Source organism: Chiloscyllium plagiosum, chromosome 21 (genome assembly GCF_004010195.1).
Source record: "Chiloscyllium plagiosum isolate BGI_BamShark_2017 chromosome 21, ASM401019v2, whole genome shotgun sequence".
Lineage (NCBI taxonomy): Eukaryota > Metazoa > Chordata > Chondrichthyes > Orectolobiformes > Hemiscylliidae > Chiloscyllium > Chiloscyllium plagiosum.
This window is the reverse complement of record NC_057730.1, coordinates 16,442,973-16,465,521: the sequence shown is the minus strand read 5'-3', so window position 1 is coordinate 16,465,521 and position 22,549 is coordinate 16,442,973. Positions and strand designations below refer to the sequence as shown.

The window sequence follows — 22,549 nt, the reverse complement described above, 5'->3', positions numbered from 1 at the left end:
TACCTTATACAACAATGGCCATGATCTTTGAGGGCAGACCGTCTGACAGATCAGAAAAGTAGAGGAGTTACAGAAGGTTCTGGTGGCTGAGAAGATGACCTAGAATACCCAGAGGCCAGTGAACCTTGCATATTCTCAGCCCACTGTCTTCATGTGCAGCAGAAGCTAGCAAGTCAGATAGTGAGGCTCCTGATTGACATAGTATTGGCCAATGAGGCACAAACCATTACATTAGGAGACAAAGACCCACTAAGTAAGAGGAATAGGCGACCATATGGACCCTTGTTCTGCTGTTCAGCAAGATCAATATATGTAGGGATAAATGTAGGGGAATGGGTCCGGGTGGGTTGCGCTTCGGTGGGTCGGTGTGGACTTTTTGGGCTGAAGGGCTTGTTTCCACATTGTAAGTAATCGAATCTAATCATGGCTGATCGGATTTTGGTGCTAACTCCACATTCCTCTTTTGTTACCCATAACCTTCAACTCTCGTAGTTCTTGAGGTCCATCTCTCAGGCCCTAATATATTCAATGACTTTACCACCACAACGTTCAGGAATGAGAATTCCAAAGATTCACCACTTGCTGCAAGAATAAATTCCCCATTTCCAAGTTCAAAGGAGGACCCCTGCTTCTGAAACTGTGCTTCCTTGTTCTGGTCCTATTAAAATGAACTAATTAAATTCACTTTTAGGCCATCCTTCCAGTCGCATGGAATTCAGTCCAAGCGGATCCTTTCTTTGCAAAAGATACAAACAGAATGAGATCAGCCCAAGTCTAAAATAATTCCTCATGCTTTAAACTTCAGGACTGAAGTGTCATCTTCTCATATGAAGCACTGCCTTGGATTTTAGAACTGGAGGATGGAAGTGAAGAGTAAGCCTCTCAAGGAAGTAGTGAAAGGGGAATGAATTTTCTGGCGGAGTTGTGGACATGTAACATACAATGTTAGTCAAAGCTTGAGATTGTATATTGTTGCCAATTATTAAAGCAAACTTTCCCAGTTTTCAAGTAAAATTAGATGAGAGTTCTAGATTTTTTCTCTGCCTTTCAGGAATAGACAGCAATTTTCATTAGAGCTTACAGCAGGGTAGGAGGTCATATTCACCCCAATTCATTCCCCCTGCTCTTTTCTCTGCAGCCATGTCCATGTCTCCTTTATTTATCCAATTCCCCTTTGAAAAGTTATTAGCAGATCTCTTCTTTCAGGCATATATTTCAGATTAGTGCAAAAGTACAAGGGGAGAGAGCTCAAAATGTTGAGTCACCTTTTGTCACCAGTTTTTTCAAATTCCATACAGTGTGGAAACAGGCCCTTCGGCCCAATAAGTCCACACCAACCCTCCGAAGAGAAACCCACCCAGACTCATTTCCCTCTCACTAATGCACCTAACACCAAGGGCAATTTAGCATGTCCAATTCACCTGACCTGCATATCTTTGGACTGTGGGAGGAAACGGGAGCACCCAGAGGAAACCAACGCAGACATGGAGAGAATGTGCAAACTCCACACAGACAGTCGCCCAAGGCTGGAATTGAACCTGGGACCCTGGTGCTTTGAGGCTGCAGTGTTAACCACTGAGCCACCAGTTTGCATGCCAGAGACTCTGTACATGTCTGTTTAAACCCGATGAGAGTTTCACCGCATCTAATAGGTGGTATGGCACTTCAACAAACTCATCTAGATTCCTCCAACAGTACCTTCTACAATCTCAGTCACTTTCGGCCCATTGTAACAGAAAGGCAAAGGCAGGAGAGAGTATCACTGTCCGCAAGTTACCTTTCAAGTCATACACCACCTCGATTTGGGAACATATACATAATCGTTGCTTCCTTTCCCCTAGCTTAAAAACTTATAATCCACACCCAGCCCCCTGTCATATCAACAGCACCGGGGATGTATTGCAGCACCTGAGAAAATGGCTCGCCACCTGTATTTGGATGGGAAGAAAATGCTGATCTTGTTAACAGTAGCAACAACCCACCCACAAACATGAGACAAATATTTTATCCAACCTCTAGCTTCCTGTAACTTTGTTACGCTGCATTTCAGCAATTTGAGAGTGTCTTTTCATTCTGCACTTATCGGTCTCTGATTTTTCAAGCAAACAGGTTTGGGAGTGGGCTAATATCACCCTTTGCCAACAGCCTCACCGACAATACAGGAGAGAAAAGTTTTTAAAAAAATGATCATTCCCTGCTTTATAGTGTGCTACAGGTATGGGAAGTTTAACAAGGAAAGAACTCAAGTAGAAAAAAGTGCAGATGTAATTAGACTTAATGGCAGGCTGACTGTAATTATCACAGAGGCAGTGCAAGGTATAATTTGGCTTTGCTAGTTTACAGAGAGCTGGAATCCTTGGCCTCTGTTATAAAAGCACCGGCTGACTGATAGAAGTGTTCTTTGCCCCAGTTTGTATTGCAGGTGAATTGTCAAATTCTCAGTTTCAAAGAAAAACAGATATTGTGCAGTTAGCAAATCTTTGAGCACTGGAGTTGCAGAACATTTAGTTTTGTTGCTGTTTGAATTTGTCCCCTATCTATTAGCCCTTCTTCACATCCACTCGATGCTAAAGGCGAGCTTGTATGAACAGCTGTTCTTGACCCAAACCCATATACATTCGCACACACAGACACACAATAGGAAGCTTGAACACCTACAAAGACATTTTCAGCTGCTTGTGCAAAACACATGCACATGTCACTGACCCACGCTGCACCTCAAGGCCCAGTCATCAGACAAGTTTAAATTTAATCTCACGGGGATCTAGTTTGAGCAAACATCAGATGGGAATATCTGGACCCAGAGGAAAACTCAAAAACAAGTTCAACATGAGGTCTGCATTCATCTGCAAAACACAGATGTGCAGTAACTGTTAGATAAATTTTGCTGCAATATCGGAAAAGGGATTTTACTTTGAGTGGATAGAATGCAGAATCTGGTATCACCAGGAAGGGTTAAGTTGAGTTGTATAAAAGGGCTAAATGACTATCACTGGTGACTACATTTTCAGATTACTAATCCTTAAACGCATGAGTTTCCTCTCTGGACTCCCTTGCATCTCCTTCCTCCTCTAAGATGCTTGGACCATCTGTATTAGTACTGTGGCTACAAGAAAAGGTTGGAGGCTAGGAATCCCACACTTAACTCACCTATTGACTCTCCAAAGCCTATCCATCATCTGCAAGGCACAAATTAGGTGTGTGATAGAATACTCCTCACTTGCCTGCATGGGTGCAGCTTCAATAACATTCAAGTTTGACACTATCCAGGACAAAGCAACCTGCTTGATTGTTTCGGGATGTGGTGCCATTCACCTGCTTCATCATCAACAACACTCAGTAGCAGCAGTGGGTACTAATTACAAAATGCACTACCAGAAATTTTCCAATCATCCTTAGACAGTACTTTCCAAACCCACAACCAGTTCTATCTAGGAGGCCAAGGGCAGCAGATAAAAGGGAACACCACCACCCACAAGTTCCCCTCCAAACTATTTACCATCCTGACTTGGAAATACATCGCTGTTCCTTCACTGTCGCTGGGTAAAAATCCTGGAACTCCCTCCCCAACAGCATTGTGGGCTATATACATCAAAACTATAGCGGTTCAAGAAGGCAGCTCACCACCAACTTCAAGGGCAACTAGAGACGGGCATCCATATCCCAGTTCAGTTGCTTAGATATCTCTAACAGTGCTACTGCATACTGCAAATTGAATGCAAGAAAAAGATCTTTGTTTAGAGTCTTGCACAAACTCCTAACACTCCAAAATGCTTCAGAGACATTTAAATACTTTTGAATTGGGAAACTGAAGATGATAATTTAATTGTGGCCAATAATGGAATGCTGGGTATGCCTGCAGTGCTGGTTACACACAGGCTGTGTAACTCCTGCCTTCACATAAAATGAATCTACATTCAGATGCTTAACGAGGCTCAGCATTTATTTTAGTGGTAAGGTTGGAGAAGGGTAGGGGCTGGAGGAGGTTCTTTTGACTTGAAACATTTGTTGGTTTTATGAGTTGGTACATATGACCAACATAGATTGGATGTGAACAAGTCATTTAAGTTTTGAGGAACACCGAAGCCAAGCCTGATCCTGATTTTACTCAAATATACAACTCCACTTCAAAGCGAAACTCACCAGGTTTCACACTGGAGAGGAGCCTGAACTGGTTTTCCATCCTTACTACAATGTCAAGACCAATTATAGCTTTTTCCACACCCCTTTGGCTGTAATCAAAAAGTCAGTGTAGCCTGGCATTGTCAAATTCCAAGACCTAATGCAGTGCTTTTGCCCAGCTCACATGACACTGACATCTCTTTATAAAGATCAGCAAGTAATCTAATCCTCTTTGTTGTGCTCTTTGATGTTGCCTGCTTTCGGGTGGATCAACACTCCCCTCACTATAAATGGAAGTTTTAACCAGTCCAGTTATGGAGCATTGTAGAGAAGTCTCCAGTATGCTACTGAATTTCATATGACTAGGAAAGGGAGTTGTATTTCCAAATGAAAAATATATCTACGCCAACGAGGAAGGTTATTCACTGACTCAGTCTATCCTTTGCGCGGCCTCAGGAAAGTGACCAAAATAATCAAAACCCCTCCCACCCCAGTTATACTCTGCTCCACCGCCTTCCAGCAGGCAGAAAATATTAAAGTTTGAATACACGTCCAAGTAGATTCAAGAACAGCTTCTTCCACTCTTATCAAGCTTTTGAATGGACCTCTCAAATATCAATTCTGGTCTCTCTCTCTCTCTCTCTCTCTGCAGCTGTAACTCTGTATTCTGCACTCTGTTCTACCACTCTGATGCACTTTGTATGGTACAATCTGTCCATACAGCATGCAAAACAACAGTTTTCACTGTATCATAGCAGTACCTATACACTTAATGGTAAGGTCCTGGGAGTGTTGCTGAACAAAGAGACCTTGGAGTGCAGGTTCATAGCTCCTTGAAAGTGGAGTCGCAGGTAGCTCGAATAGTGAAGGCGGCGTTTGGTATGCGTTCCTTTATTGGTCAGAGAATTGAGTACAGGGGTTGGGAGGACAACGTGAGGCTGTACAGGACATTGGTTAGGTCACTGTTGGAGTATTGCGTGAAATTCTGGTCTCCTTCCGATCAGAAAGATGCTCTGAAACTTGAAAGGGTTCAGAAAAGATTTACAAGGATGTTGCTAGGGTTGGAGGATTTGAGCTATAGGGAGAGGCTGAACTGGCTGGGACTGTTTTCCCTGGAGTGTCGGAGGCTGAGGGGTGACCTTATAGGAGGTTTACAAAATCATGAGGGGAATGGATAGGATAAATAGACAAAGTCTTTTCCCTGGGGTGGTGGAGTCCAGAACTAGTGGGCATAGCTTTAGGGTGAGAGGGGAAAGATATAAAAAAGACCTAAGGGGCAACTCTTTCACACAGAGGGTGGTACGTGTATGGAATGAGCTGCCAGAGGAAATGGTGGAGATTAGTACAATTGCAACATTTAAGAGACATCTGGATGGTATATGAATAGGAAGCGTTTGGAGGGATATGGGCTAGGTGCTGGCAGGTGGGACTAGATTGGGTTGGGATATCTGGTCAGCATGGACAGGCTGCACTGAAGGGTCTGTTTCCATGCTGTACATCTCTATGACTCTACGTGACTACAATAAAACAAATTTATCAAACAAAGTTAAAACTCAAGATAGGGGGAGGTGCAGGGAAATGTCTGGATGCTTGCATGAAAAGCCATTACGTTTGCAAATGCAGCAATCCATCTCAGCATCCACAGGTTAGGACACTTATCAACACAAGCTAAACCCAGGGGCTGACTGGGTACAATTGTGGCAGCTTTACCTGACCTCTGGGAACTTGTGAGCAAAGATGTTCATGAAAGGTATTCACTGAAATTAGACAAGGCACTTGATGAATATACAGGAGGCAGGAGAAAAAAAAACTTTAACAAGGAATTACAATGGGTAAAAGGGGCCATAAAATATCCTTGGCAAATAGGTGAAGGAGAATCCCAAGACATTTTATGCATATATTAGGAGCAAGAGGGTAGATGGAGAAAAAAGATAGGTCTTACTCAAGGAAGAAGGACAGAGTTTATCCGTGGAGCCAGAGAAAGTGGACGCGGTCATTGATGAGTGCTTCACATTGGTATTTGCCAAAGAGAAGGATATGGATTAGGAAGGGGCATGTTGACATTCTAGGGCATTCCAATATTAAGAACTATATATTGGGTGTCTTCAAAATCATTGAGGTAGATAAGTCCCCAGGGCTTGATGGGATCTACCCCAGCATACCAAGGGAGGAGATTGTTGGGGCCTTGACAGAGATCTTTGTATCCTCTTTAGCCACAGGCAAAGTTCCAGAAGATTGGAGAATAGCCAAGGAGGGAAACATGGATAATCCAGAAAGTTATAGGCCGGTGAGCTTTATATCAGTAGTAGGGAAATTATCAGAGAAGATTCCTAGGGACAATCTTTACTTGCATTTGGAAAATAATAGCCTTAGTTGGGATAGCCAACATGGTTTTGTGCAGGGAAGGTCTGTCAAATTTGATTGAGTTTTGTTTTGAGGACGAAATGAATGAGGGCAGTGGACATTATCTATATGGATTTTACTAAAGCATTTGGCAATGTCCCACATGGCAGGCTGGTCCAGAAGATTCATTCATATGGGATCCAAGGTGAGTTGGTAGGTTGGATAAAGATTTAGAGTCAAGAGAGAGTGTGGTGAGTTCAACAGTTTGCTCATTTCCCCTCCCCCCACATTATCCCAGTCCCAAGCCTCCAACTCGGCACTGCCCTCTTGACCTGTCCATCATCTTTCCCATATATCCACTCCACCCTAACACCTTCTCCCCCCCACCTTCATCCACCTATCGCATTCTCAGCTACCTTCCCCCAACCCCACCCCTTTTTCATTTATCCCTCAGCCCCCCAGCCTCATTCCTGATGAAGGGATTATGCCTGAATCGTTGATTCTCCTGCACCTCGGATGCTGCCTGACCTGCTGTGCTTTTCTAGCACCACACTCTCGACTCTGATCTCCAGCATCTGCAATCCTCACTTTCTCCCTCCTGGATAAAACTTTAGCTTGGTTGTAGAAGACAGAGGGTGAGTGATGGAGGGCTGTTTTTCTACTGGAGATCTGTGACACATGGTGTTCCGCAAGGAAAAATGAAATTAGTAAATTTACAGATGACATTAAAAACTACAGGAGTTGTGGACATGTTGCCAAACAGTACAGCAGGACATAGATCAGCTAGAAGCTTGGTGGAGAAATATGGAGTTGAATCTGAACAAGTATGAGGTGATGAATTTTGGAAGGCAAATGCAAGAGCAAACTATGTAGTAAGTGACAGGACTCTTAGGTGTGTTGGTATACAGAAGGATCATGGGTGGAAGTCAATAGCTCGCTGAATGTGGCAACACAAATGGATAAGGTGGTAAAGGCAGCATGCTTACCTTCATTAATCATGGCACCAAGTGTAAACATTGGCAAGTCTAGTTGATGCTGTACAAGACTTTAGTTAGGCCACATTTGGAGTACTGTGTGCAGTCCTGATTACCACACTATGGGAAGGGTGTGGAAGCTTTGAACAGATGCAAAAAGAATGTTGCCTGGATGGGAGTGTACTAGCATGAAAGAAAGAATGGACAAACTTGGATTGTTTTCGCTTGAGCAATGGCAGCTGAAGGGTGACCTGTTAGAAGTGCCTAATATTATGAGGCATGGATCGGGTGAATAGATGAAACCTTTTTGGCAGGGTGGAAATGCCAAATACTACAGGGCATAGGTTTCAGGTAAGAGGGGGAAAGTTCAAAAGACATGTGCAAGGCAAGTTTTTTTTAAAAAGCACAAACCATGTCAGGTTGCTGGAATGCGCTGCCAGGTGAGGTGATCGCAACAGATATGTTAGCAACATTTTAAGTGGCATTTGAATAGACACATGAACAAGCAGAGAATAGAGGGATACAGACTACATGTAGGCAGGTAGAAATGGGTAGAAAATGGTGTTATGTTTGGCATAGATACGATGGGCCGAAGTGTTTGTTGCTATGCTACTGTTCTTCATTCCAAGAAGGTTTGTAGTGTTGAAACAATAACAATGAATAAATTGGTCAATCAAAATGAAAACACCTTGCATAATAATCAACAGTTAGGCAGCTGCGCCTAGACCAATCTTCGCACTAGTTAATCAGTCACAGATTATGAACCCCTGTCAAACTATTCAAAAGGCACACTGATATTTGAAATTGCAAAGAAAGACACTAGGAACTCATTTACTAAATAGGCCAACACTCTCACACAACCCTGCACTGCCCAAACAATATTTAGAATAAGACTGCTAGCATTTTGTTCATTTCAATAGCCTGCTCTCTGTCCTGTTGATGTATTGCTCCTCAACTGACTGACAGCCTGTCTGGTCTGTCTCTTGCTCTGTGCATGGGTCAAGTCTGATGCAGCAGCATGAAACGGTACCAAGACTATTATAGATGCACAGAGAGAAAAGTTAGAAGGAGAAAAACAAACAAGGAGCTGGGATTGATTGCATGCATTTCTGGGCTTAGGACACTGTTTTGGATGACAGATGAACAAGAGAATAAGACACCTGTATCGAGATAAAAGTACAATTAGAAGTTTATGGGTATGACCTTCTCGGCATTATCGAGACACCGTTACAAGGAGGTCAAAGCTGGGAACTACACAATTCCAGGGAATGTGACTTTTCAAAAGCACAAGCAGGAACTAAAACACTGGGATATTTTTGTTAGTACAAGTTAGAATAAGTACGAATAAGCAAGAAAATGGGAAACTGGGGTTAGCAAGGTTAGATCTCATGGAATATAGGAACTATTAACCATTGGGATATAGAATTTGCTCAAAAGGTAGAACAGAGGGTGGTAGTGGAGGGTTACTTTTCAGACTGGAGGCCGGTGACCAGTGGAGTGACACAAGGATCGGTGCTAAGTCCGCTACCTTACTTCATTTATATAAGTGATTTGAATGGGAGCATAAGAGGAATAGTTAGTAAGTTTGCAGATGACACCAAAATTGGAGATATAATGGACAGCAAAGAAGGTTACCTCCGATTACAACAGGATCTGGATCAGATGGGCCAATGGGCTGAGAAGTGGCAGATGGAGTTTAATTCAGAGAAATGCGAGGTGCTGCATTTTTGGGAAAGTAAATCTTAGCAGGACTTATACATTTAATGGTAAGGTCCTAGGGAGTGTTGCTGAACAAAGAGACCCTGGAGTGCAGGTTCATAGCTCCTTGGAAGTAGAGTCACAGGTAGATAGGATCTTGAAGGTGGCATTTGGTATGCTTTCCTTTATTGGTCAGAGCATTGAGTACTGGAGCTGGGAGGTCATGTTGCAGCTGTACAGGACATTGGTTAGGCCACTGTTGGAATATTGCATGCAATTCTGGTCCCCCTTCCTATTGGAGGGATATTGTGAAACTTGAAAGGGTTCAGAAAAGATTTACAAGGATGTTGCCAGGGTTGGAGGATTTGAGCTATGGAGAGAGGTAGAATAGGCTAGGGCCATTTTCCCTGGAGCATTGGAGGCTGAGGGGTGACTTCAGAGGTTTATAACATCATGAAGGGCATGGCTAGGATAAATAGACCAAAGAGGCAACATTTTCACACAGAGGGCAGTGCATGTGTGGAATGGGCTGCCAGAGGGAGTGGTGGAGGTTGGTACAATTGCAACATTTAAAAGGCATTTGGATGGGTATATGAATAGGAAGGGTTTGGAGGGATATGGGCCAGGTGCTGGCAGGTGGGACTAGATTGGGTTGGGATATCTGGTCGGCATGGACAAATTGGACTGAAGGGTCTGTTTCTGTGCTGTACATCTCTATGACGTTAAACAATCTTGGATTGGAAGATGCAGAATCCATTTGGGCTGGGGGGGGGGAAGGAGGTAGGAAATAAAATGGCGACACTGGTAGGAGGTGTCAATAGGCCACCTAATAATAGCAATGCTGTAGGACACAGAATAAATCGGGAGATAATGAAAGCATGTAAAATAAGGGAGTACCATGAGGGACTTCAATCTTCACGTAGATTGGGAAAAGCAAAATTGACAGAGGTAGTCATGAGGAAGAACTGAATGTGTATTTGGGAGAGTTTCCTAGAACAATGTGTTACAAATTCAGAGATTAGGCTATTTTTGATCTTTTAACATGACTAGTTTAATATAGGAGCTCAGTAAAATATCACCCAGGGAACAGTGACCATAACATGGTCAAATTTAGCATTCAATTTGAGTGAATGAAACTTAGGTTGGAAACACCTGTTTTAAAATTAAATAAGGGTAAAAGAAAGGAATGAGAGCGGAGTGGTCTGGGAAAGAAGTTTTGCTGAAAAGATGTTTGATGAACAGTGGCAAGTGTTGAAGAAAATGGATATATCTTTTATTATTAATTGTGATCTAAGTGAGAAAGTAGGATTCTAGGAAGATGAATAAATGTGATTCTCCTTAATTTCCTCAAATAACAACAAATTGAAAGAAAAATAAAACACAATGTGACAAACATTAGTAGTATGCCAGAGGATTGGGGAAGTATTTAAACAGAAAAACAAAATCTGACCAAAAAAAGGGAGAGAAAAACAATGAGGGCAAACTAGCAAGTAATATAAAAATGAACATAAAAGCTATAATAAATACTTCAAGATAGATGCCAAAGTCAACACAATTTGAAGGTGCTGGTGTTGGACTAGGGTGTACAAAGTTAAGAATCACAACACCAGGTTATAGTCCAACAGGTTTATTTGGAAGCACTAGCTTTCGGGGTGCGGCTCCTTCATCAGGTGGTTGTGGAGTGTGGGTTGTGGTGGTTGTCCACCTGATGAAGGAGCAGCACTCCATAAGCTAGTGCTTCCAAATAAACCTGTTGGACTATAACCCGGAGTTGTGGGACTTTTAAAAGTGAACACAGGCCTCTGAGAAAATATTAATGAGAACCAGGAAGTGGCAGAAAAGTTAAATAAATACGTTGCATCAGTCTCCAACAGCATTCCAAAAATACCAAATATTCAAGGGACAAAAGCGGGAATGGGGAATTGGTGAGGGCGAGGCTGGGGGGGGGGGGGGGGGGGGGGGGGAGGAATCAATACAATAACTATGAGAGAAAAAGTAAAGTACTCAGGAAACATGAACCCTGATGGTCAACTAATCGAAGATAGAGATGGGATAAGGGGATTCATTTTCAGGAATGTCAACCTGTAATTAATGGAGTTCCACAGGGATCAGTGTCAAGGCTACAATTATTTATAAATATATAAATGATGTGGATGAGGGAAGGGAATATACTGTAGACAAGTTTACAGATTAGTAAAATAAGTGGGAGGGCAAATGGTGAAGATGGAAAGACCGGGACTTCTTCCACTGGAGCATAGGAGGTTGAGGGGTGACCTTATTGAGGTTTATAAAATCATGAGGGGCATAGATGGGGTGAATGACAAGGGTCTTTCTCATAGGGTGGGAGAGTTAAAAACTGCAGGACATTTTTAAATGAGAATAGAGGAGAAAGATTTAAAGTGGACATGTGGGGCAACTTTTTTTCTTAAAGTGGGTGGTCAATATCTGGAATGAACTGCCAGAGAAAGTGGTGGATGCAGATACAGTTACAATGTTTAAAACTCATCTCGATGAGTTCATGAGTAGGAAAGGTTTGAAGGGTTATGCAGAAAGCGAGGACTGTAGATCAGAGTCGAGAGTGTGGTGATGGAAAAGAACATCAGGCAGCATCAGAGGAGCAGAAGAATAGACACTTCGGGCATAAGCCCTTCATCAAGAATGAGGCTTGTGGATTGGGGGCTGAGAGATAAATTGGAGGGGGGTTTCACACACTACCACCCTTGAACTCCAATGCAACAAGGACAGAATTCCCCCTCCACCCCGGTTCTCACCTTCCACCCCACCAACTTCCACAACGTTGCATCATCCTCTGCCATTTCTGCCACCTCGAAAAGGACACCCACCACCATGGATATATTTCCCTCCTCACATCTATCAGCATTCCGAAAAGACCATTCCCTCAGTGACTCCCTAGTCAGGCCCACACCTCACTCCTGGCACCTTTCCCTGCCACTGCAGCAAGTGCAAAATCTCTACCCACACCACTCCCCTCCCCAAGGGATCCTTCCACATTCCTCAAATTTACCTGTACTTCTACCAATATCAAGTGGCTGAACACTTCAACTCCCCCTCCCACTCAGTCAAGGACATGCAGGTCCGGGGCTGCCTCCACTGCCAAACTTTTATCACCAGATGCCTGGAGGAGGAACACCTCATATTCCGCTTTGAGACTCTGCAACCACACGGGATAAATGTGGATTTCAACAGCTTCCTCATTTCCCCTCCCACCTACATTATCCCAGTCCCAAGCCTTCAACTCGGCAACGCCCCCCAGATCTGTCCATCACTGCCCCCTCTGACCTTCTCCCTCACCTTCATCCACCTATCGTTTTCTCAGCTACCTTTCACCCCCGCAACCCCACCACTCTCCCATTTATCTCTCAGCCCCGACCCACAAGCCTCATTCCTGATGAGGGGCTTATGCCCAAAACGTCGATTCTCCTGGCTCCTCGAATGCTGCCTGACATGCTGTGCTTTTCCAGAATAATAAGTTAACTTCAGGATTCTTAGGGGACTTGACAGAGTATATGCGGAAAGGTTGTTTCCCCTTCCGGGAGAGCCTAAGACCAGAGGACATAATCTCAGAGTGAGGGATCACCCACGTAATACAGAAGTGAGGAGGAATCTCATCTCTGAGAGAGCGTCAGTCAACCTGTTGAATTCTTTTCCACAGATGGCTGTCGAGGCTGAGTCTTTAAGTATATTCCAAGCTAAGATGGACAGATTTTTCATCAGTAAGGGTTAATCAAGGGTCCTGGGGAAAAGGCATAAAAGTAGAGTTGAGGATTATCCAGTCAGGCATGATCACATTGAATGGCAGACCAGGCTCTATGGGCTGAATGGCCTACCTCTGCTCCTATGTCTTGGTCTTATAGCTGTTGAGATGTTTTTAAAAAAAAAAATTAAGTAGATGCGAGAGGAAGAAAACAAGACGACAAGCACTAGAGAAGGAAATAAAGAGGCAGTCGGGGGGTGGGGGGGGGAGGGGAGGGAGGAGAGAAGAGAGTAGGGAAGAGAACATTCATGGGTCAAAGAGAACAAAAGATGAAGAAAGTGAAGGACAAAAAAGGAAAAACAAGTGAGGGCAAAGAAATGTCAGAAGGATGAGAGAAAAAGGGAAGGTGGACAATACAGAACAAAGCTGGAGATTGGGCTGAACACTAGCAGAAAAAGCAAATGAGAGAATTTCTGAAACGAGGGAGTGAGAAAGATAGATACCTTTATTTTTTAAGGATGGGGGCCAGCCCAAAACGAGGACCATTGAATTAAATAATTTTCCCAAATTTATCCTCAAATATATATATATTGGACTGAAGTGGACCTGACTTGACACCTTGAAAGGGTTCTGGTATTCTAACAACATGTCAATGGAGGGATTACAATGATTTCCCTAAATATTGTGGTGATTAGTTGTGCTTTCGTCTGGTAATATCAATACAGCCGTGTTACAATTCACCTTACAATTTGGTTTGGTAGTTGCTCAACATTTCTTTATCAAATGGTTTAGAGGAGAGCAGGTTAACTTAGCTCCTGGTCTCCATCTCTGGACTTAGCAACAGGATTCAGAAAATGATTCAATAGTATCCCTCAAACAAGAACTGGGTATACATTTAAAAGAAAAATATTTGAATGGTCATGGGAAAAGAGCAGGAGACTGAAAGAGCAATAGAATTTGAATCAAAAAGAGCTGGCACAGAAATGAAGAGTTGAATGGCCTCCCAATGAGCTCAAAGATTACATAATTCCATGTAATTATTTCCCCAACATATTCATAGTTTTTTTAAATGCAAGTGACAAGTTAATGGAATCAGAAGAATGAGGGGAGATAAAATTGGGATATTTAAGATGATAAAAGGTATGGATATTGTAGATGTGGAGCAGATACTTCCTCTTATGGGGTATTCTAGGGTGACAGATCATAATCTTAGTATAAGTGGTAACAAATTTAAAACAGAATGGAGGAGAAATTACTCCTCCCAAAGGGTTGTGAATCTTGGAATTTGCTACTCCAAAGTGCAGTGCATGCTGGGACAGATTGTAAATTTAAGGAGAAGTTGGACAGATTTTTAATTGGTAATGGGTTGAAGGGTTAGGGGAGAAGGCCGAAAAATAAGAGTGAGGAGCATATCTGTCATGATCGAATAGCAGAGCAGACTTGATGGGCCAAATGGCCTAATTCTTATGAACTAATAATTCATTGGAATTTATTAAATATGTATTTGTATTCATGCTTGACTCTTTTACACTCTTGTAGGTGAAGACCATTTCTGAATATATGCTGGAATGAGACACCCACTTTCAGAAGTATTTATACATAAAACTAGAGATGGGTTTGCAGAGGGACTATCTGTACCCTGACACATCAGGAACTGTGTGCGTTCTCTCAAAGGTGAAATACCCATAGACCCAATACCCATTCAAAAGCAGCAGAATTAACTTTGGGGTTTAATGTATCCTATTACTTTGAGAGATAAAAAGGACTTTCCTACCTGCAGAGTAAGGCTCCTGTTTTTCGATGCAGATAAATTCCTTTCTTTCATACTTGGCACGGATCCACTGTTCCCGAAGTACCCTGAAAAGCAAGGAACCAGGTGTCTGATAAGTGAAAAAGGAGCTTGCTGAGGGCTTCATTGTTCAGTATAATTGGTAAATAAGATAATTGCACCAACATATTGAGTTTCTACTTGCAGCAGGTTGTTTGTGCTGTTTGTAACCATCTCTCTTTCTAATCTGTGTGCATTTCTGTCCAACTTTTGACTGTCAAGATTTGCTTTAATGTATTTTTTTTAATTTGTTAATGAGTTGTGAGTCTAGCTGGATGGCCTGCATTTATTAGTCATCCAGATAGCCTTTGCCTTTGGGAAGCTGCAGTCCTTGGGGTACAGGGACACCCACAGAGCTGTGAGGAAGGGAATTCCAGGATTTGAACCCAGTAAGTGTGAAGTAATAATTATATAGTTCCAAATCAGGATAGCCTGTGGTTTGCAGAGGAATTTGCAGGTGATGGGTGTTCCCATGCATCTCCTGCCCTTGCCCTTCTAAGTGATGGAGGTAACAGACCCCTGGTGAGCTTCCACACTGCATGTTGCACAGTGTTACCACTGCGCATTGGCACTGGAGAGAATGAATGTTGAATTTGGTGGATGGGATGCTAATCAAGTGGACTGCTTTGTCTCAGGCTACACTCATCCAGGTAAGTGGGCAGTATTCTATTATATTTCAGACTTGCGTCTGTTAGATGGTGGACACATTGTGTGGAGGCAGGAGACGAGTTATTCACCGTGGAATACCTGCCTTTGACCTGCTCTTGCAGCCAACGGCTTGTCCAGTTTAATTATGCCCTGCCATTCACTCAACCTGAACTTTCCAGTCTTTGAAAATTGTAAAGGAACTCGGGATTCAAGGTGGGTGTGGGAGGGGGATTATTATTTAAGCCTCTGCATTAATTGAAAAAGTGTCACTCACCTAAAGCTATAGCAAGGGAGGCACTTAACAGAGCCCTTACATCAAACCCACAACATGAGTGTTTCCACCCACATATTGTGTGATGATTGTTAAAATCTCAGGGATTCTGTAACATTACACCAACAGAACACTTTGGCAGCTCAGGTTGGAAGGGAAGTGGAATTGGAAACAAATCATTAAAACCTTTATTAAATGAGAGTACATTTAACACCAGCTCAGATATCACATACCAGAAATTTATATCTCCAATTTTTTCAGATATTGGCAAATAGTCGCAATGAAAAGTGCATGTGTTAAACAGTCAAAGAGAAACTCGTCTGCAGTAGTTCAACTTGGGTTGGGAGTGAACTAAACAATAGGGTTAGGCTGACAAAAAAAGCTGAACAAAGGTTAGCTGCACGCTATTAATGATGCTGACAGGAAATTATAATTAGAAATGACATTGATACTGTCTGACCCATGAATGTTTCCAATTCCTCAGCGGATGTTTTTATTTGAAAAATTGAGCTTTGGTCCAAATTTCCTTTCAGCGAGGCTGTAATGAGCAATTTCAACAGAGTGCAGGAGTTGATATGTTTGCGCTCCTTGTTTGGTGTCTTAGAATTCACTTACCACCTCAAATTTACTAACTCCGGTTCATTTGAAGTTTTTTCCTTCGCTGTCATTTGTTTAAAACGGTTAGGTAATTTGGAAAGTAATTTTATAGAAAACAACCACATTCTTCTTCTAAGATCACATTCTTAAATTTGTAGAAATTCCTGCAAGTCATTAAACTATGAATATTGTCACCGACTGAAACATTCTTCAATTAGTTTCGGCATATTAGGAGGGAGAGAGTGATGAATGTCCTGTCAAGGGAAATCAACATCTACAGGACTCCCACTCCTCCACTAAAACATTCCAAGTCTATTGCTTTGATTAAGCTGCTAGTCATTTGGCTGAATATGATTAGATTAGATTCCCTACAGTGTGGAAACAGGCTCTTCGGCCCAACAAGTCCACAATGACCCTCTAAAGAGTAACCCACCCAGACCCATTCCCCTATATTTACCCCTGACTAATACATCTAACACTATGGGCAATTTGGCATAACCAATTCACCTAACCTGCACATCTTTGGATTGAGGGAACACCCGGAGGAAACCCACGCAGAAACAGGGAAAATGTGAAGCTTCCACACAGACATTCACCAGAGGCAGGAATTAAACCCAGGTCCCTGGTGCTGTGAGGCAACAGTACTAACCATTGAGCCACCATGCCACCCTTACATGACAGTATCGTAATTTAGTTTACAGTGCACTCATGAAGTATCTTTGAACCTTTTTATTATAGTGAAAAGATGCTATCGATTTTGTATAACCTTGATCACCTTCTGTGCCACACATTTTAATTTCACACAGTTTGACTGCATCCCAAAAGCAAATCCATATAACCATCATTTTTGTAAACTGCACAGCAAATTAAGTTCTCAATCCAGTGAGATTCTGTCCAGTGGAAAGCCTCTTCACAAGTCCCTGTGAAAGTTTTCTTGCACACTCAAAAGCACACTATTCAATATCTCACGATAGCTTTGCAAAAGGAAAGGTTGAAAAGCATGGAGCTTTGGAGACTACAAGAGGTTCAATTAAATTTGTCTTTTTCTTACAAATGCTTCAAAAAACTTTTATTGACCTGATACACCCAGGCTATTTTTTTTTTTAAAAAAAGCTGGTGTAGGAAATGGTCTGGTGTCAGCTAAATGCCAAAAGGTCCAAGTAATGAGAGTTAGACTATGTCACCTAACCACACGGAAATCATCAAAGGATAAAATCTCTGACTAGAGAAAACAAAAGCAGCATTCTGTGCATTATCTTGCCACCCAGGTTGTGTTCTCCTTTCCAATGAGCACTGGAGAATGTAGTTAAAATTGACAAGCTTGGCTATGCTGAACCTGGAACAGCATCTCGTACAATAAGTCTGGAGCATTACTTGGCTTCACATCAATAATGAAACTGTGACTGTTTCCTCAGGCAGAACAATGCATAATAAACAATTCTCTACCACTTCCTCTTTCAACACCCATGTCACATAAACAGAGTCTCATGGCAGTATTTCATTCCATATTGAAACCCAGCACAATGCTAATCAGTGGCAGATGCTGTTGGTGCAAAGCACTCACATTAGGCCTCGTGCAACTTACCAGCCATCACCCAGAACAATTCTCATCAGAAAATGAATTAATATGGTGTAAAACATTTACTTGGAACATGGGAGTCTCCATGTGAATCGAATAAAAATGACATAACTGAAATACATTTCAGCCCCAACATCAATTCCCAGGTTGGACATGTGTCATTGCCAAGGTGATGCTATCAGAGACAATAAAACTGCAGATGCTGGAATCCAAGGTAGACAAGCAGGAGGGTGGAAGAACACAGCAATCCAGGCAGCATCAGGAGGTGGAGAAGTCAACGATTCGAGTGTAACCCTTCTTCAGGACTGGGGGTGTGTGTAAGGCGAGCTGCAGATAAAGGGGGTGGGGGGGGGGGGAAGGAAGATAGGATTGTGGTAAGGTTGGGATAGAGGAAGACAGGTAGAGGGTACGACCTGATTGGTCAATGGGAGGAATGAATCTGGTTGGAAGGAAGGGTCGATCAGAGGAGTGGAAGGGAGGGGCAGGGGCTGGGAAGGGAGGTTATTTGAGATTGAGTTCTCCAATGTTGAATACTCCAGGCTGCCCAGGCGGAAGATGAGGTGGTGTTCCTCCAATTTGTGGTCTGATTCGCTGTGGCAATGGAGGAAGGCAAGGATGGTCATGTTGGAAAGGGACTGGGAAGGGGCATTAAAATGGGTGGTGACACGGCTGAGATGCTTGATGAAACATTCCTTTAGTTTAAGTTTCATCTCCCACTGATATAGAGAAGGCCCTATCAGAAGCACCTGATGCAGTAAATTAGGTTGGAGGAGAGGCAGGTGAACCTGTGTCACCTGGAAGGATTATGTGAGGCCTCGGATGGGGGTGAGGGGTGTCTTGTGCCAGCAGGGTATGCGTCCTCTCCGGCTGGTGTGTGTGCGTGTGCGTGTGCGTGCGCGTGACAAACCACAGACTGGCGAAGGGAATGATCCCTGCGGACGACAGAGAGGAGTGGGGAGGGAAAGAGGTTCGTGATGGTGGGGTCTAAGTTGGAGTTGGCAGAAATATTTAAAGGATAATGCATTGATGTTGAGACTAGTGGGGTGGCAGGTGAGGACAAGAGACACCCTGTCTTTATTGCGTTTAGAGAGGTGGGAGCAAAGTGAAAGAGGGAAGGAAGGCAGTGCAGTGTAGCTGTCTGGATGGCAGAGTGGGGAGAAGCATGTTGTTCGAAATAGGTGGACATCTGGGATTCCTGGGAGTGGAATATCTCCTCATCCAAGCAGATGTGGTAGAGGTGGAGGGATTGCGAGAATGGGATGGAGTTCTTGCAGGATGCTGTGTGGGAGGAGATGTAATTAAGAGAGTCTGTGCGTTTATAGTAAACGTCCATCTGGAGACTGTCATCTGAGATGGAGATGGTGAGGTCCAGCAAGGGGAGGGAGGTATCCGAGATGGACCAAGTGAATTCGAGGGTGGGATGGAAGTGGCGAGTGAAGTCGATGAACTGCTCCAGTTCAGCCTGGGTGCAGGACACTGCACCAATGCAGTCATCGATGTAACGGCGGAAGAGTTGGGGCACAGTGCCTGTGTAGGGGCTGAAGAGGAAGTGTTCAACATAGCCGACAAAGAGGCAGGTGTAGCTGGGACCCATCAGAGTGACCACAGCCATTCTCTGCATTTGGAGGAAATGGGAGGACTGAAAGGGTAAGTTATCAAGGGTGAAGACTAGATCGGTGAGGAACATGCAAGAGAAAGGACAACCATCAAAACAAAAAAAACTTAAATTATATTGTGCTTTTCATAATTTCAGGATGCCCTAAAGTGCTTTCTAGTCACTTTTGAAGCAAAGAATCATTGTCAGAATTGTGGCAGTCAATATCTATAGAGCATTCTTCCACAAATGGAAATCAGATAAATGACGTGATAATCTGTCACGTTAATAATGTCAACGCTGATTTGTACCCCATGGAAAACTCCCTTGTACTTCCTCCAAATACCATGGAATCTTTTGCACCTGGCTGTCAGGGCATCAAGTCTTAATAATCCAAAGAGCAGGATCTCAGTGCAGCACCTACAGCATCAAATTCTGGATTCCCCAGTTTTCAACACTTCAAACTGACAAAAACAGACCATTAGTAGTCGACAGTGGATTGTTCCCATTAGCAGCTATTGATTCTCTCAGGTGGACTATTACCTATTCTTTTGTCTCCCTTGCTGTTCCCTTTCTCTGGGCTTCATCTATAGTTTATTCCTCCCCTCTTCAGCATATATACACCAACATTTTCCTAGCTATAATCAGTTCTGAAGAAGGGTTACCAGACCAAAAATATTAACCTTTCTTTCACTCCACAAATGCAGTCAGACCTGTTGTGTTTTTCCAGCAAATTTTCTTTTTGTTGCATATCACTTGAATAAACCATGGCAATTATAGCTACTGACAAGTTCATCTTATGTAAGAGTTGCTGAACTTGTTTCACTGATGTCTCTGTTTTTAAACTGAATAACCCAGGTCACTCTAGAGACAGATGCTGTCAACTTAACATTCAGGGACAAGGGGGACATTATAAAAAAGGGATTTTATATTTTCATACTGTTAACTGAAATCTAGAGATTCTTTCAGTGAAAGTGTGTGCACACTGGAATAATTAAGTCGAAGAGATTCCTTTTATATTCTTCTGTCTAGAATTTGAAATAAAAGCAGCGATTTCACCAATGTAGCAAGTCACGTGTTCTTACGGACCAACAGCCTGAACGAGAGAGAATAGCACCTGTGTGAATGAAAGAAGTAGGTACAACTCTAAAATGAATATTGTGAACACACACCCAAAGTTCAGGCCAAGAAACACACAAATATAGTAAATCTGTTTTAACAACAGTTTGTATTTAAATCACAATTTAGTGTAGGAAAATGTCACAAAACATTTCAAAGGGACATTATCAAGCAAATATTGACACCAAGCCACACAAGGAGATGTTAGAACACAAGACCAAAAAAGGTTGGTTAAAGACATTGGACTTCAGGAGTGTCTTTGAAAAAAACAGGGAGGCAGAGAGGGTTGGAGAGGAAATTCCAGAGCTCAGGGCCCAGGCAGCTGATGATACAGAGTTGAAAAATGTGGTGCTGGAAACTCTGGTCTCCAGCATCTGCAGTCCTCACCTTTCTCCTAGCTGATGGCACAGTCACTACTAATAAAGCAACTAAACCCAGAGATGTTCCAGAGCCCAGAATTAGATAAACCTTGATTGAGAGGATGAAGGAGATCACAGAGATAGGAAAAGGCAAGAGATTTCAAAACAAGGATGCATGTGTTAAAAATCAAGATGTTATTAATGTAGATGAGTGAGTACAAGGAAGCTGGGTGAATGGGGCTCAGTGGGAGTTAGGATTGTGCAGAGTTTTAGATGAGTACACACCCACTTAGTGAAAAACATGACCCTAATGCCCATTATGGTGAGAGAAACAGATTCTTCCACAATTTCCCCACCATGTAGTTTCAGTGATTGGGAACACAGGCATCCTATTCACCACTGTTGTGATCAGCTGGCACATCACAGTCCAGGGACGGAGTTTGGCAACTTTCTGTTCTGTACAGTTCCAGACTAGTCAGTACCTTTAATTGGTGAGGCAGGGAGCTGTGTAAATGAAAAATTTAACTGATAACCTTTTGAAGCAATCCTTGCACAGCATTACACTTAAATTAAGATGATTTTCTGAGTAAAAATAAGGTTGGGAACATACTTTTCAAAGCCAGAGGGTAAAGGAATGTTGCAAGTCTGATGACAACTCAATGTACTAAGTCTTTGTGTTTGTAGCAAAGCAATGTTACACGTCCAACAATCAATAGGCAGCTCTTTAATGTAAAGAGATCTTTACTTTACCAAGAGATCTTGATAAGCTGAACATGCTCTTTATCAATCCACTCTTGGTACTTTGGGGAATTTACAAAGAAAGTGCTTATATTGATATAGTGCCTTTCATGACCTTAAGACATTCTCAAGTGCTTTAAAGCCAAATCAAGAAACATCATGTCCAGTCACTCCTGGAATATATTCCGTGTCTTACAATTACGCACTCCATAACCACCTGATGAAGGAGCAGCGCTGAGAAAGCTAGTGCTTCCAATTAAACTTGTTGGACTATAACCTGGTGTTGTGTAATTTTTAACTCTAATGGAAAAGTATGCCAGTTTATACACAAGGTCCCAGAAACAGTAGGATAGAATCAACAAGTAATCTGTTTTTCCTGATGATGACGAAGAGATAAATTTTGTACAGGACACTTGTTTCAAAAGAACAGGGGAGTTCTACCATGTCCATGGGATCTTTTCAGTCCAACTGATGAGGCAGATAGGGCATTATCCAAAAGACATAACAAATCACGGATGAAATGCTGCCTTTTGCTGATACTATGCAACCTGAACAGTCAAGAGATACACTTTACTTATTGACTGCATTACTTACTGACAATCTGTAAACGTTGGTCTATAATAAAATGCCGGCAACTTCGACTCATATTTTGCTTTGGTTGCAGTGTTCCCATTAGAGGCCATAAACTACAAAAAGAGAAAACATCAGAGTTTTGAATCAATTGATTTTCATTTGGGTTCTGAAGGTCTAATGACTTATTGATTCCACACCCACCCTCCCCCATTTGCCCACGTTACAATTAAATGTCACACAGCCAGGAAAACAGATGAGCAAATTATACTTTTTATTCATTCATGGGATGGTAATTTATTGCCCTGTTCCTAATTTCCTCGAGATGTTTGTGGTGAACTGCCTTCTTGAACATAACCTGACCTAGATCAGAGGACAATTAAAGGACCCAAAT

General features: G+C 42.6%; 1 protein-coding gene across 1 annotated transcript in view; it reads right to left on the bottom strand.

Moving 5' to 3' along the window:
• Nucleotides 1-22,549, bottom strand: part of LOC122560572 (arf-GAP with dual PH domain-containing protein 1-like) — a 128,281-nt gene that overhangs the window by 57,706 nt on the left and 48,026 nt on the right. Inside the window, exons 3-4 of the mRNA XM_043711333.1 lie at nt 22,180-22,271; nt 14,627-14,709 (exon numbers count right to left, since the gene is read on the bottom strand). Coding sequence (XP_043567268.1) covers nt 14,627-14,709; nt 22,180-22,271 — 175 coding nt within the window. The remainder of the gene's footprint in view (nt 1-14,626; nt 14,710-22,179; nt 22,272-22,549) is intronic.